The 15,393-nt window shown below is 34.1% G+C and overlaps 1 protein-coding gene across 1 annotated transcript in view; it reads left to right on the top strand.

The window, feature by feature from the left end:
- The window catches only part of LOC136029701 (uncharacterized), a 95,609-nt gene that overhangs the window by 74,994 nt on the left and 5,222 nt on the right, over positions 1-15,393 (top strand). The window contains exons 5-8 of the mRNA XM_065708205.1: positions 4,317-4,334; positions 7,302-7,403; positions 11,825-12,620; positions 14,231-15,039. Coding sequence (XP_065564277.1) covers positions 4,317-4,334; positions 7,302-7,403; positions 11,825-12,620; positions 14,231-15,039 — 1,725 coding nt within the window. The remainder of the gene's footprint in view (positions 1-4,316; positions 4,335-7,301; positions 7,404-11,824; positions 12,621-14,230; positions 15,040-15,393) is intronic.

The following is a 15,393-nucleotide window of genomic DNA, read 5'->3' as shown; positions in this document are numbered from 1 at the left end:
TTCCATCGAGGAATTTGTCATGGGGGAAGAAAATTTCCATGAAGGGAGCGCAGGATTTACTAGCATTATTTAAAAAAAAAAACAATGAAAAAATAAATATGAAAAAGTTTATTTCAGCTGGAAGTAAGGAGCAGCATTAAAACTTAAAACGAACAGAAATTATTACCCATATGAGGGGCTCACATCCTCCTAATACCTCGCTCTTTACGCTAAAGTATTTTTAGTGATGTCAACTATTTACTCTACGGCTTTTGTGATTCAGGGGTCATTCTTAATGAATTGGGACAAAATTTAAGATTTAGTGTAAAGAGAGAGGTAATGACGAGGGGGCGAACCCTCTCATATGTGTAATAAAAACATGAGAATAAAAAATTCTTTACGTAAGCTAGTTTATAAGTTACATATATATTTTACTAATAAAAAGATTCGTAAAAAATTAAAAGTTCTAGTTGCCTTTTTAATTAACCAAAAAATTTTGGTTCTCAAAATCATTCGATCAAAATTATGAGAAAGCCATTTAGCCAAAATAAAAAAATATGCAAATTTCGTTTTAATTATTTCTCTGCAAAGAGCCAAAATCAAAACATGCATTGATTCAAAAACGTTCAGAAATTAAATAAAAAAAACATGTTTTTTTCAACTGAAAGTAAGGAGCGACATTAAAACTTAAAACGAACAGAAATTACTTCGTATATGAAAGGGGCTGCTTCCTCATCAACGCCCCGCTCTTTAAGCTGAAGTTTTTTACTGTTTTAAAAAGAACAGTTGAGAGAAAGAGTCAAACTTTAGCGTAAAGAGCGGGGTGTTGATGAGGAAGCATTCCCTTTCATATACGAAGTAATTTCTGTTCGTTTTAAGTTTTAATGTCGCTCCTTACTTTCAGTTGAAGAAACTTGTTTTTTTTTTTATTTATTTAATTGCCAAAAGACCGATCACATGTCCGTGCTTACTTATTTGTTTTGTTTTTTTCTTTTTCCCAGGGGTGATCGTATCGACCCAGTGGTCCTAGAATGTTGTAAGAGGGCTCATTTTAACGGGAATTAAAAGTTCTAATGCCATTTTTAAGTGACCAAAAAAATTGGAGGGAACCTAAGGCCCTACCACGCTCTTGTTTTCCCCAAAGTCACCGGATTAAAATTCTGAGATAGCCATTTTATTCACCATAGTCGATAAATCTAATAACTATGTCTTTGGGGACGATTTACTCTCCCACAGTTCCCATGGGAGGGGCTGCAAGTTACAAACTTTGACCAGTGTTTACATATAGTAATGGTTATTGGGAAGTGTACAGAAGTTTTCAGGTGGATCTTTTGGTTTAGGGGGAAAATTCGAGGGAGGGAGGTTACGTGGGAGGATCTCTCCATTGGGGAATTTGTCATGGGGGAAGAGAATTTCAATGAAGGGGGCGCAGGATTTTCTAGCATTACTTTAAAAAAAAACAATGAAAAAATAAATATGGAAAAAAAATTCAACTGAAAGTAAAGAGTAGCCATAAAACTTAAAATGAACGGAAATTATTAAGCATGTGAGGGGTTCAAATCCTCGTAATACCTCGCTCTTTACGCTAAAGTATTTTTAGTAATTTCAACTATTTATTCTACGGCCTTTGTGATTCAGGGGTCATTCTTAAGGAATTGGGACAAAATTTAAGCTTTAGTGTAAAGAGCTAGGTATTGACGAGGGGGTGAGCCCCCTCATATACGTAATAAAAACATATGAATATAGAAGTTCGCTACGTAAGTTAATTCATAAGTTACGTAAGTTCTTTACTAATGAAAATGTTCGTAAAAAATTATAAGTTCTAGTTGCCTTTTTAAGTAATTAGAAAATTTGAGGGCAACTAGGCCTCCTCCCCCGCTCCTTTTTCCTCAAAATCTTCCGAATAATACTATGAAAAAGCCATTTAGCCAAAAAAAAATAATATCTAAATTTCGTTTTAATTATTTATGTGTGGAGAGCTGAAATCAAAACATCCATTAATTCAAAAACGTTCAAAAATTAAATTAAAAAAAAACAAGTTTTTTTTAACAGAAAGTAAGGAGCGACATTAAAACTTAAAATGAACAGAAATTACTCCATATATGAAAGGGGCTTTTCCTTCTCAACGCCTCGCACTTTACGCTAAAGTTTTTTACTGTTTTAAAAAGTAGAGTTAAGAGAAAGAGTCAAACTTTTTCGTAAAGAGTGGAGTGTTGAGGAGGAAAAGCCCCTTTCATATACGGAGTAATTTCTGTTCGTTTAAGTTTTAATGTCGCTCCTTACTTTCTGTTAAAAAAACTTGTTTTTTTTATTTAATAACTAAAAAGAGCGTAAGAATTATAAAAGATATATCTAAGTGATTCATACTTTTTGTAACAAAGTTTGGCTGTTAATTGAACTGCATTCTCTGAGAGGGGGAGGGGGGCTAATCCTTGCGTTTTAAGATCTAAGTATCCTAATTTTTGCATGCTATTGTGTTTTATAGAGGCTAATTTATTAGGTGCTGCTTTAAATAATGCGTCGGGAAATGATTTAATTTTTATCTTTTTAAATTATGTTTGCATGTTTATGTTCATTACTCTTGAATCAGTCTTCTGAGTCTAGATGGAGTCTTCTGACTGTTCAGTCTTCTAAGAAAAACATTCAAATAAAATGATAATAAAAATAACTCAAACACAACAATTAAGCTGAAAATCACTCATTTTACCCCCTTCCTCAGGAAGGTCAATTCCTCTTTGATTGCTGGAGACTAACCTTTTTGATTTACACATGATTCTCTGATCTACATTTTCTTCCTGTATCAAACAGTTCGTGGTAACAGACTTTGTAGCCGAAGTAAGGAGTGACTCGTCCCAAAAGTAACCCAGACTGTAATAAAAACAATCTTGATAACAAGAGATACGTCAAAATAATTCACTTTTTATGCCGATTAATTTAAAAAACCAAGTTCTTTAAGGAAGTAAATAGTGAAGCTGAAACTTAAAACAAAAAAAAATTATTGATTCACAGTCTATCTGACATATACCAATTTAACTAGTACAAATAAACCAACTAATTATATTTCCGTGTGTCAGTAGGATTTTTGAAAACTAGCGCTTTACTGAAAACACAAAAACCAAGTATAATAAAATGTTGATTTATTAGTTAAAATGAGTACGTAGCCTGATAACAACAAACTAAATTATAAAGCTTTTCATAGTCTTACACCAGCTGTGATATCAGTAAATTCCAGAATATACAATTAAAATTATCTTAAAAACATAGGCATAAAAATAAATGCTTTTTTAATAACCACAAAGCCATTGAACAGCATACAGAAATATTTGGACTGATTGAAAAGGTAACATTTCGGTCTCACCAGCTATAATACCAATAGTGAGTAATAAACAATCTTAAATTGTAGGAAATACATTTTAGTATTATTCAAAATGAAAATCAAATAAGCTCCCGCAGCTTCTCTATATACAACAGAGAAGTTCAAGTTATAATAAAAATTTTAAAGCTAGTCTACCGTCATATGTGAAATTATCAAGATGATTTTACATCGAACTTGTTTACAAACTAATCATGACACGTCCTTTTCAGAATCAAAACGAGAGCCAATCATTAGACTGAACCATTGTGTTCAATAAATAAACTGAATTTCAACTGAAAATAAGGAGCAACTTTAAAACTCAAAACAAAAAGAAATTATTATGAAAGGGGCTTCTCCCTCCTCAATACCCCACTCTTTACGCTAAAGTCTGACTTTTTGTCACAATTCTTCAAGAACGACTCCTGGAACACAAGGGTTGTTTAATTAGAATCAGAAGCATTTTTAAAAGTACTAAAAACTGCAGCGTAAAAAGCGGAGTATTGAGGAGGGGGCAGCCCCTTTCACTTATTGGAATGATTTCTGTTCGTTTTAAGTTTTAATGTCCCTTCTTATTATTAGTTGAAAGAAACTAATTTTTTAATTAATACCGAATAAAGAGCTTTTGTTTGCACGATACTCCAGTTAAAATCTATATAAATTGAGACATACATCCAAATCCTTTTTTTCCAATTAAAAAAAAAAAAACTATTTACAAGCTCAGTTTTGCCGAAAGCGAACAACTTAGGGACCCTGAATAGTGTGTTAAAGGTACGGCCCGTGCTATCCGACCAACTATTTCAATTACTTGAAGAAATTGCCATTCTTTAAACAGCTCAATTAATGGCACAGCAAGGTGAATAATTTATCGTTATATATTACGGATACCATCCACGCCCCGGGTTTGAGGGCAAGTATATATATAGATCATAATTTGACACATATATATCAGTTGTAGTTTGAAATAGATTGAGTTGTATAGTAGATGGAAATGAGGATATTGGTAAGTTTGTATTGCAGATAACGCAGCTTTATTCGTAGTTTTATTTCAAATTCAGTTGCTTTGTATGATATTCCTGGGTTTCCATGTCTACAGTAATTTGTTTCTGGGGGAGAATTATGGTCACGGATTGGTTTTTATTTCTCTTTTCTTGTTTTGTCTTTCTCGGGTGTCACTGTATCGAAGCGGTGATCTTAGAAAATCTTGAGGGGGCTTATATTCAGGAGGTAGTTATTGGTTCTAGTGTTCTATTGAACTAGCCAAAGAGATCCTGCCGCAGATAAGAGACGGTTCTCCAATTTTGTGGCATGAAACACTAATTTATGCCGTAGGTCTAAAATGATATCGAGTGACAGTTTCAAGACATCCAATCAATTTAGGAGCATCAAAAAGATATTTATTCAGCCTCTAATTTACACCACGTGGTGGAGCATTCGTTCCTAAGGATACGTGCAGCGGGAACAAAATAAACATTTAATAGAGTTAGATTTTAAGCTCCATTTAACTGAATTAATTCATTTTAGGGTTTCATATTTTTTTTTACCGGGATGTATAATTGCAGTTTTGGTCAGGCTATTATAGAAGAAGGTCAATAGATCGGGGGGGGGGTACCTGAAGGCTCAAAGTGCATTTCTAAGCCAAATTTTCAAATACTTTGAGAGAGGATGTTCAAGTAAATATGGAACGAGGAAGGGGGGTTAATTTAACCTCTAGCCTCCCTTCTCGTGATGTTTCTTTTTGGACTGACCCTATAATAAGGCGACTGTAGGGTGACAGATCACATTAATACATTGAAGCAAACGAAGTAGAAATTTTCAACAAACTAAAAATTAAAACGAGCAACAAGATATATCTACAAAAGTAGATCAAATAAACTGACCTTCGACATTTCCTAACATCCGTAGAATTGATTCTAAAAATTAATGCTTTACTGGAAACTGAGCTCGCTTGAGTTGTTAAGAAAATTATATTTGTATACTGGTTGCAGATATCATGGTCAGGGAAGACAGTTGAAAGTCTTACAAATTAGTCTTTGAATTTCGCCAGGTTATTATTAGAATTTTCTGCTTCTAAGGGAACGTCTTGTTTTTTGCATCGGTTTTGTGTTTTCAGTAAAATGCTATTGTTAAGAACTCTAAAAAATATTGAGAAATTTCACAGGTCAGTTCATTTAAGCTAATTTTCTAAATAAATCTTGCGCATTCTACTAAGTAGCAACATTTTTTACATTTAAGATTCGGTCTATTTACATTCGTAAGAAATAGTTTAATTGAAAGATGGTAATTATAATACAGGTGGAACGCTTGTGAACTTTTACGACCTATTCCAAAAGGTACCACAGTGCAGAATACTTAGTTTTGCTCAGTACACACATACATGATTGAATAATGAACTCTTTATTAACTACTAAATTACAAAAAACTATAAATACACGCAACCGCCGGGGAAAGCGGATACGGCATTAAGATTTAGAGTCGATAAATGAAATGATGGATATCTGACTTCTTTTTTTCTCACTTGTCACGCTGCAAGACAAAGACATGGAGGTTGAATAACAAAAACAAATATGAAAGTAGTAACCTGGAAAAAAAAACTGGAAAATTCATGCGCGGGAATACTAGAATTAAAATAAATGATTGTAGTTCCTCTTTCAGCAAGAGGGATTAATAAACGGGGACAAAGAATAGCTGCCATTTGTATTCTAGAAATTATTGCACGTTAAGACAATTATTGTACCCTTCTGGGTTATTACTTCCAATGGGTCTATTAGTTTGATGTATTAGGCCCTGATAGTACTCATTGTTCTTCTATTCAATTGAGCTCCATAGCTAGCTATTTGTGTTTGAAACAGATTTCAAAAGCTGCCAACTTTACCACTTAAAAACTTCTGAAATTCAGAAAAAAAAAATTATCAGGAGTATTGATACTATTCAAACATATTCGTAGACTGAAGAAAAATAATCCGTCTTTGATATTTTAGATCTTGCGTCAAATATGAGGCAGCCCTGGTTGTGCACAAAATTATATAAAATATGTAAATTAAATAAGATTATTGAATTTCTTATTTAATTAAATAAGATTATTGTTTTATAACATAAACTACAAGAAGGTATGGATGCTTATGAAATATTTATGTTGGTGATGTGGAAGATAACAAGTGGTTATGAAGATCATGTAAAAGAGGACTAGTGGCGCCTTGATTTTCTCCTAAGTCTCAAGGCTTTCAAGTACTTTTCAAACAGAACGTATTTTCTCAAAAGAGTGAAGAGACATGGTACTTTCTTTTTTCATTTGCTGTCCTGCTCTCTCTGAAGGAACATTCTTGGCTTTTAACCCTTCCTTAAATTGAGATGGTGTCTTTGTAAGTTACGTTTTACTGAAACCTGGTTCTTGGATAATATATTTGTTAAACTACCTCCTATCACTCCAATTATCCTATCACTCCGATTTCATTGAAGATGTCCAATGATATCTCCTATCACTTCCAGTTATATGTGGAAGTCTTCAATTCCGAACATCTTGTATATGGTTGCAGCCAGATGCGTCACCAGCCAAAAAGTTTTTTTTTTGGGGGGGGAGGAATGAATTTTACTAGTTCTTCATTTTTACCGACTGTTTTTGATGATATTGCTATTAAAATTACTTCATTTTTTGTCTTTTACCGGCTGAGACGGATTGTTTTTCACTTTTTGTTAAACATTTCCATTATATTATTTACCCTAATAACAAAAGATTGAGCCAGTAAAATAGTGGCGTTTTGTATTACTGTTTACCGACTAAATATTTTTACTGACTGAATGTTGAAACCCATTATTCATATTTAACACAGTTTTGGGGTGTATACAACATATAGTGTACGGTATACAGGCCTCCCAGAGGACTCTTAGGTCTTTTTAACCCTTTGTTGATTTGTTGCGTTCAAAGAAAGTAAGTTTCACCGTTTAAGTTTATTTTTACTTTTTGTCTTAGATTTTAAGTCTATCAGTCATCTCCATTTGCTTAGCAGCAAAAGATGTCGCCAAAAGATCAAACTACAAGAATAAGGAGTATAGAGGATATGGAGATTATGAGGTTAGTTCGTTTTATCTGTTTGTTAACTTCAATGCTGTACAAGCACTTGTGGGAATTTTTCTCCCCCCCCCCTCCTGTTAACGTTCAAATTCGTTTGAAAAACTTCAAGATGGAAAAAATTTCGTCAAAATAAAGGAAAAGTGTTTTTATCCAGTCTTAACCATTAATACGATAATCCAGAGATTTTTTCGAAATTTTTTTTCCGTTTTCCGAAAAATTGAAATGATACCTTCAATAATACACCGAAGGAATCTTCGGTAAAATTCAATTTATCTGGGAATTCGAACGACGAACTTGTGATTAGTGACTAGTTATTTAACACTTCTTTATGTGGTTTTATTCATTTAGTTTTCTTTGTTTCCGAGAAGCATAGGGTAAAAGTTAAAGAAAACCCTATTCCTTGTTTGACGTCAGGGTTAATATAATTTAAGATAATAGGTTTCCTGTTTCAAGAATTTTCTACATCAGTTTGGTGAACCTAAGTCCATTATTTCCAAACTGAGAGGCATGCCTTCTGAGGGGATAGACAAAGGGGAATGGAAAGAACTGAATCCCTAAGATAAAGGGGAAAGGAACGTTTCCCAAAACCAGTGGCTATGTTTCTTATTGTTGGATAGATCCCAAAGTTTAATATTAATGCCACATCGTTTAAATGCTGACGATTACGAGAAAAAGAGGTAGAAGGGTAAGAACTTCCTTGGAATGCTTCTCTAGCTGGGAGAGGGGGTATGTGCTACTAAAGCTTTGAAACCATTGTCTTCATTCATAGTGTAGTCCCGTTTGATTATCTTCTTTATCATTGCTGAATAGATTTGTTAATTTATGAATTTTCTCGAGTTTGGCATCCAAGATAAGTTTGTTTAGGATAACACTCATGAAACTATTCCTTCGCTTACACACTCAACAATATAGCGTAGCTTGTAACGAAAATAACGAATGAGATCAAATCATGTGCTTAGAAATTTTGAAAATTAGTAAATCACGATCGAAATAGTGGAATAATGAAACGCCATCTCAATCTGCAGTCCTAAAGAGCCACCACGAGTGCAACTGCGCGTCGGCTATCTCTTGCAGAATTTTTGGTAAAACGAGGAAAATGCTAATAGGGGATTGGGTAATTAAATACTCAGCTTTTCTTCTTCATGAGTGATATACGTAAACCCCATCCAAACCGGCAATAATAAATAGCCGCTGCTTTTGGCCTCGGTCGATCGTTCGTACTGCTGTGAATACTCTCATAGGAAAATTGCGAGTTATAAAACCGAAAGACAGATTGCTTCACGTTGACTGTAATTGCTGTACTTAGATAATAAATATAATTTGTGAAATTTTTAATCGATCAGATTTGGGTTGGTTGTGTGAAAACATTGCACAGTCAATTAAAGTTTGGTGACAGAAAGTTTTAACTATCTATTTTGGGAAAATCCTTCAAAATATTAAAAACCGTATTTAATGTTTGAAGTAGCTACTTGTGAAAAGAGTTTTAAGACAAACGGTACACCACAAGTTATATGTATGTCGCATTATCCACAATTTTTTTCTTGTCTCATTTTTACGCTCTGTTTTTTTTTTTTTTTTTTTTTTTTTTTTTTTACATAGCCATAATAACTACAAGCTATGTTGTTTTTAGAGCTGATGCTCATGTTCCAAATAATATGTAATTTTGTAATCGCTTCTTTTATGTAAGCGATGGAAAGATCCTCTCACGTATACCCCCCGCCGGGGGGGGGTACTGCTTGTATAAATGGATTGGTAGCGCTTATATATGCACACAAAATCTATAAATTGTGAGAAAAATATACATACTTTATTTAAATTCACTTTATTCTTTTCTCAGTAGACATTTCGTACAGCATGCTGATGCAGAGCTAAATTTACCACAAATATCGCTGGCATTGTGTGAAATGAGACTACTTACAGTCATAATTATTAGCACATTTATGTCAATTGTTTTGGAGCTGGTTAAAAGAAATATTTTAAAAAGCGGAAATAGCGACAAGTCAGCATGGTATTATATGTAGAGGCAGACCTACATTTGTGGGTTAGTATGTGAATCCAAAACGTAAGGAATAGGATGTTATCGGCGCTTATTAGGCATTTCAATGACCAATAAGAGCATCGGAGTTTCTATTAAATGCTGGAAATAAAGATTTGAACAGTTGAATTATTCCTGGAGCAGATCCCCCTCTACCAAATTCCATCACCAAATTAAAACTGATTTAGTTTGTCAAGTTATAGTACGAATATCATTATAAAAGCACTAATCTTATTTTCTTTTATGCTGATTTTTTTCATTCAGAAAACTATATTCACTGCATATCTACCTTCTTATTTTTCATTTCCACCTTTGGAAGTTTTAAAACAAGAGGAACTATTAAAAAACAGCTCAATTATATGGGGGGAAATGACCTGAGAAAATGTGGCAAAGCAGGAAGCATAGAACATTTTTCTATTAAGAAGGCTCGCATTTTTACATGATGATATGGTTTCAAAGGCAAAACGTCTGGAAAAATATTAGCGTGAAACATTTTACGACCCCTATTTTTTCTATTTCCTTATGTTAAAGACGAGCATGGAAAAAATTATCTGCTCAAAGTAAAGAGCGAATTCGACACTTAAAACAAAAAACAGTTTTAAAGCTACTTAATAAACTAAAGTTTTTTCTAAATTGTTGAAGGGACAAATGTTCCTATTGCCCCCTTCCTCTCAACATAGCCACTACTTTAGTTTGTAGCTTTGTGTGCGTAACCATGATTTTCAAACAGTTCGTGGTAACGAACTGTAGTAAGGAGCGACCCGGCTCAATAGTAAACGAAAGTCTAAAAGCGGAATTTTAAAACTAATAGATACATCAAAGAATCGGATTTTTATTCTGATTTTAAATATGTAGGTTTCATCAAATTTAGTCTTTATCATCAAAAAGATACGAACCTGAGAAAATTCACCTTATTTTGGAAAATAGGGGAAACACCCCCTAAAAGTCATAGAATCTTAACAAAAATCACACTATGGCATTCAAGGTATCAGAGGACCTCACTGCAGATGTTTCAATCTCCTATCTAGAAAAAATGTGGAGCTTCGTATTTTTTGCCAGAAGACCGATTACGGGTGCGTTCACTAGGTCTTTGGAGACTACTTAATCCTCCACAGTACCTGGTGGAGGGGCTGCAAGTTACAAACTTTGACCACTGTTTACATATAGTAATAGTTATTGGGAAGTGTACAGACGTTTTCAGGGGGACGTTTTCGTGTTAGGGGGAGGGGATTGCGTGGGAGGACCTTTCTATGGAGGAATTTATCATGAGGGAAGAGAATTTCCATGGCGGGGTGCAGGATTTTCTAGCATTAAAAAAAAACAATGAAAAAATAAATTAAAAAAAGGTTTATTCAATTGGAAGTAGTCAAACTTCAGCGTAAAGAGCGGGACATTGAGGAGGGAACAGCCCCTTTCATATATGGAATAATTTCTGTTCGTTTTAAGTTGTAATGTTGCTCCCCACTTTCAGTTGAAAAAAACTAGTTTTTGAATTCAGTTCTTGTAGAATCCACTGCACTTCAAACACTTTAAATGTTATGGGCTTAGTGATTTTCTCAAGACGATATATTTCCTTCAAGAAATAATTAAAATATTAAACTTATATACATATATATATATATATATATATATATATATATATATATATATATATATATATATATATATATATATATATATATATATATATATATCAAACTTTCAATGCAAATTCATTTGTTCTTTCCAGTAATCTTGGTAATTATGGTGCTTTTTTTCTCTTGGTGTCATGAGAAATAAAAACACAGAGCTCAAAATGAACATTGTTTTCAGCAAAGCATAAATGATGTTATTGTATTTAGAAGGAATTTGGGCCTTAGTCCTTACTCCTGTTTTTGGTAATTTCTGTTCGCTTTAAGTTTGACTTGGTTATTTTTTATATTTTTTATTCGTTTTGGCTTTGATTTATTCATTGATAGTGATATATGGTTGTTTTAGGCTTGAATTATTACCTGACGTTATTTCTGCTTGTTTTCGGTTTAATCTAGCTGTTTACTTTTCCCTGAATAACTTCATTTGAGGATTTTTTTTATATATGCTAGTAAAATCATTACAGTCATAATATAATTTCTATTTTTAAGTGCAGAAATGAATGGGTGTGAAAAAGAAACCCGCATAATATCAATTATTTTAGAGCAAAATAGCTTCCAAACGTCGAAGGCATGAAATCCCAAGTGCAGGTTTAGTCTGGATTAAACTGGTAATGACAATTCTGGGGATCATTTTCCTTAAGAAAGATTCCTTACGCTGAAATTAATAATCTAATAGCGAATGAATAAAAGTATTAAGATGAATAACCTGTACCCTTATATTGATACAGGTGTTCACAGCATGTTTTCTTTTTCAGAAAACTCCGAACTACAATTACAATTATAATGTGAAGGACGGCTACGGCACAGATTTTAAACAAGAAGAATCCAGAGAGGGTGAAAATACTAAGGGTAATTATGAAGTTGCACTCCCTGATGGTCGTATTCAGGTGGTATCGTATGTCGCCGATGAGAACGGGTATTTTGCAGATATTCAGTACAAAGGTGAATCAAAGAGCGAGCAGTACATAAAGCATCCTTCAGGATATTCGCATCATTCCTCTGATCAAAAACCGTCTTACCCAAAGCAACATGTGTACCAGAAACCTCCATCATACCCAGCTAGTAGTCACCCACAACAAAAATACGAGAGACCAAGTTACAAGGAGCCTTCATATAAGCCACAGCCAAAATACCCAAAGCCTAGTTATCCTGGGCCAAAATATGAAAGACCAAGTTACCCTGAGCCAAAATATGAGAGACCAACCTACACTACCTCTAGGTATGAAGAGCGTCGCTATCCTAAACCAAATCATCCTGAGCCAGTATATCCAAAGCCGCAATACAATAAACCCTCCTATCCCGGATATCGACCTTCCTCTTATCCTTCACCTCCATATCCACCACACAGGCAACCTTATGGCAACTATCCACCAGTGTTTTATGGATATAGGCCCTCAGATGTTTATACCACTGCCAGTCCATTGGTAACGTCAAATCCTGAACTTAATGTTGAAGAGTTACTGCCCCGAGAAGACAAAATTGAAGCTGAAATCCAGATCAAGGAAGTTGAAGTTGCTCAGACTCCACTTGAACCAATTTTTAATGAGGACGGTAAGCAATGCAATTTTCTGCAGTATGATTCATTAGCATAATAACACCATTGGAATCATGGCAAGATTTGAACTTAGACACAAAAGACATGCCATGATTTTTAAATTAATAAAGCAAACGTTTCGCAAGGACTTTGACGAACTTTCTATTTTTCATGTTGACATGAAACATAGACTTCCCCAGTTTTTATTTTCTCCTCCACCAGAGGTGGTAATCAGAAAATTTAATAGCCACAAAAATGTTGAATTTTTATTTTTTGGCATAACAAAAATAACGAATGGGTGTTTGTTTGTTCATTTTTTCCTTATAGTTGTTAGTATCAAACCAATGATCCTAGAAAATTGAAGGATTGCCATTTCGAACAGAAATCAAGTGTTCTAGTGCCCTTTTTAAATGATTCCGACACCCATTTTTTCTCCAAACACGCTTGATCAAAATTTAAGATAGCCATTTGATTCACCATAGTTGAAAGATCCGGTAGTTATGCTTTTGGTGATAAAAATAACCCTCCATAGTCCCTGGGGAAAGGGCTGTAAGTTAGGCAATTTGCCAGTATTGTACACATATAGTATTTGTTATTGAAGAATATGTGTAAAATTTTAATTTTCAACGGTAGGGGGTGGGGATATTTCATAGAGAGAGTTTTCCCCGGAGAAGGGTGTCTCTGGGAGGAATTTTCCAAGACAAATGTTATATGGAGGTAGGGGAGGGAATTTCCTGGCATGATTTGAAAAACAGTCAGAAATTAAATAAAAACAAGTGTTTTGAAATGAAAGTAAGGAGCATCATTAAAAAATAAAACAAACAGAAATCATTCTGCATATGAGGGAGGCAGCCCCTTCCTCGGCCATCGCTCTTTACGGTAAATTTCGACTTTTTGTCCTGATTCTTTTGTAAAGACTATCCAAACACAAGAGCGGTTGATTTTGAATCAGAAATATTTAAAGAACTTTAAGACTTTATCGTAAAGAGCGAGGGTTTGAGGAAGGAGCAACCCCCCTCATATACAAAATAATTTCTGTTCGTTTTGAGTTTCAGTATTGCTCCTTATTTTCAGTTGAAGAAATCTATTTTTTATTTAATTATATAAGAAGGACATATTCGTAAGAACTGGTAAGAAAAATACGACTAAAAATTCTAAATTCAATTAAGACTGAAAGGTAACACCTGCTCTCGAATTCAGCAAAAAAAAACTAAAAATTTTATGCAATGATCGAAAATTATTATTTTTTTGTATCCTTACTATATCTTCATGTCTTACTTGACTTGAGACTTATCTTACTTATTTTATCTCGACTTGAGATAAAATACTCCTTAATTTTCCTTAGAATTTGTTTAGATTCTATTTAGACAATTCTGCTGCTGAGCTTTAGCCTCAGATTGTGAAAGTGCGACGACTTTAGGAACACAAAATTAAACAGTATATGGTAATGATAAAACAAATGTCACATGAAAGTAACGAGCAATACTAAAACTTAAAATGATAAGAAATTGTCCTAATTATGAGTGGCTGCTCCCCTACACTAAGATTAGTATGTAACTTCAATTAGCTTTAAAAATTTTTTACTTTATTATTTGTCTACTTTTTTAATTGACTTTCAATATTTCAGTGCCTGAATTACCGTTGGAGCCAGTTATATCCAGCAGTGATGAGCAACAACAAGAAAACAGCGATCAATTAGATTTACGTTCGCTCATACCAACTGATAATGCTGAGCAAGATAATGTCCAAATTTCTCCTGTTGAAGAAGTTCCAACAATTGATATTACGGAGCAAGAAATTTTTGCTGACACACAAGATCAAACAGTCGAAGTTGTACAACAACAACAACAAGAGATAGGTTTGACTAACGAAGGTCCAGTTGGCGAGACCATTTTTGAGGATACTGCTTCACTCGAAGTCGATCCTGTATTGTCAATAGAAAATGTAGAAGCTGCACCTTCTGATACTGCTGAACCAGAATCCACACTTGTTCAAGTTTTTGAGCCAGAGTTTGCACTCATTGAGCCTGTTCAGCCAGAAGTTTCACTTCTTGAGCCTGTCGAGCCAGAAGGTGCACTTCTTGAGCCTGTTGAAATAGAAGACGCACTTATCGAGCCTGTTGAGCAAGAGGGCGTACTACTTGGACCAATTGAGTCAGAATTGGCACCTGTTGAGTTATCTGAAATAGTTGAAGTATCTGATGATGTACAAGTGCCTGATGAGTTTGTTTCTGATCAAGCCGAGGAATTAATTCCAGATCAAGCAGTTCCTTTTGAATCTCCAATCGAAGCACCTGATAGTGTTCCAGCAGAAATTGCTCCTGAAGCTTCTTCAGTAGAACTGACAAATGATAATGAACAATTTTCTGACAGGGGCATTTCGGAGGTAGCGTCTCTAGAAGAAGCCGTGCCATCTGACGAAACAGCAGAACCTCAGGTATATTGTTTTGGCTTTTTAAGACGCCACTGAAACGGTATAAATTTTTTCAAGCTAAAACATACAATCACAACTTCAAAGATGTTCCACAAAGCAGTATTGATATACATGAATTTTTAGCCATAACTCTTTTCACTTTGAACATATCCGCTTAACTGATCGACTTGAAAAAAAAAATCCGAAAAAGATAGAATTTGTATTAGCTGTAAAAAGAGAAGGGAATAGTGAAAAGTAAAAAAATAGAAAAAAGGCATATCTAGAAATTCTTTAATTTTATTTAATTTTTTCCATTGTTTAACAATCACAGTAAAACCCTGATCAGTTATTCAACATGAATGAAAATACTTCTTCGCC

This window comes from Artemia franciscana, chromosome 7, assembly GCF_032884065.1.
Source record: "Artemia franciscana chromosome 7, ASM3288406v1, whole genome shotgun sequence".
NCBI classification, from domain to species: Eukaryota; Metazoa; Arthropoda; class Branchiopoda; order Anostraca; family Artemiidae; genus Artemia; species Artemia franciscana.
Note: the sequence above shows the minus strand (reverse complement) of the source record. Positions and strands in the feature narration are given on the sequence as shown.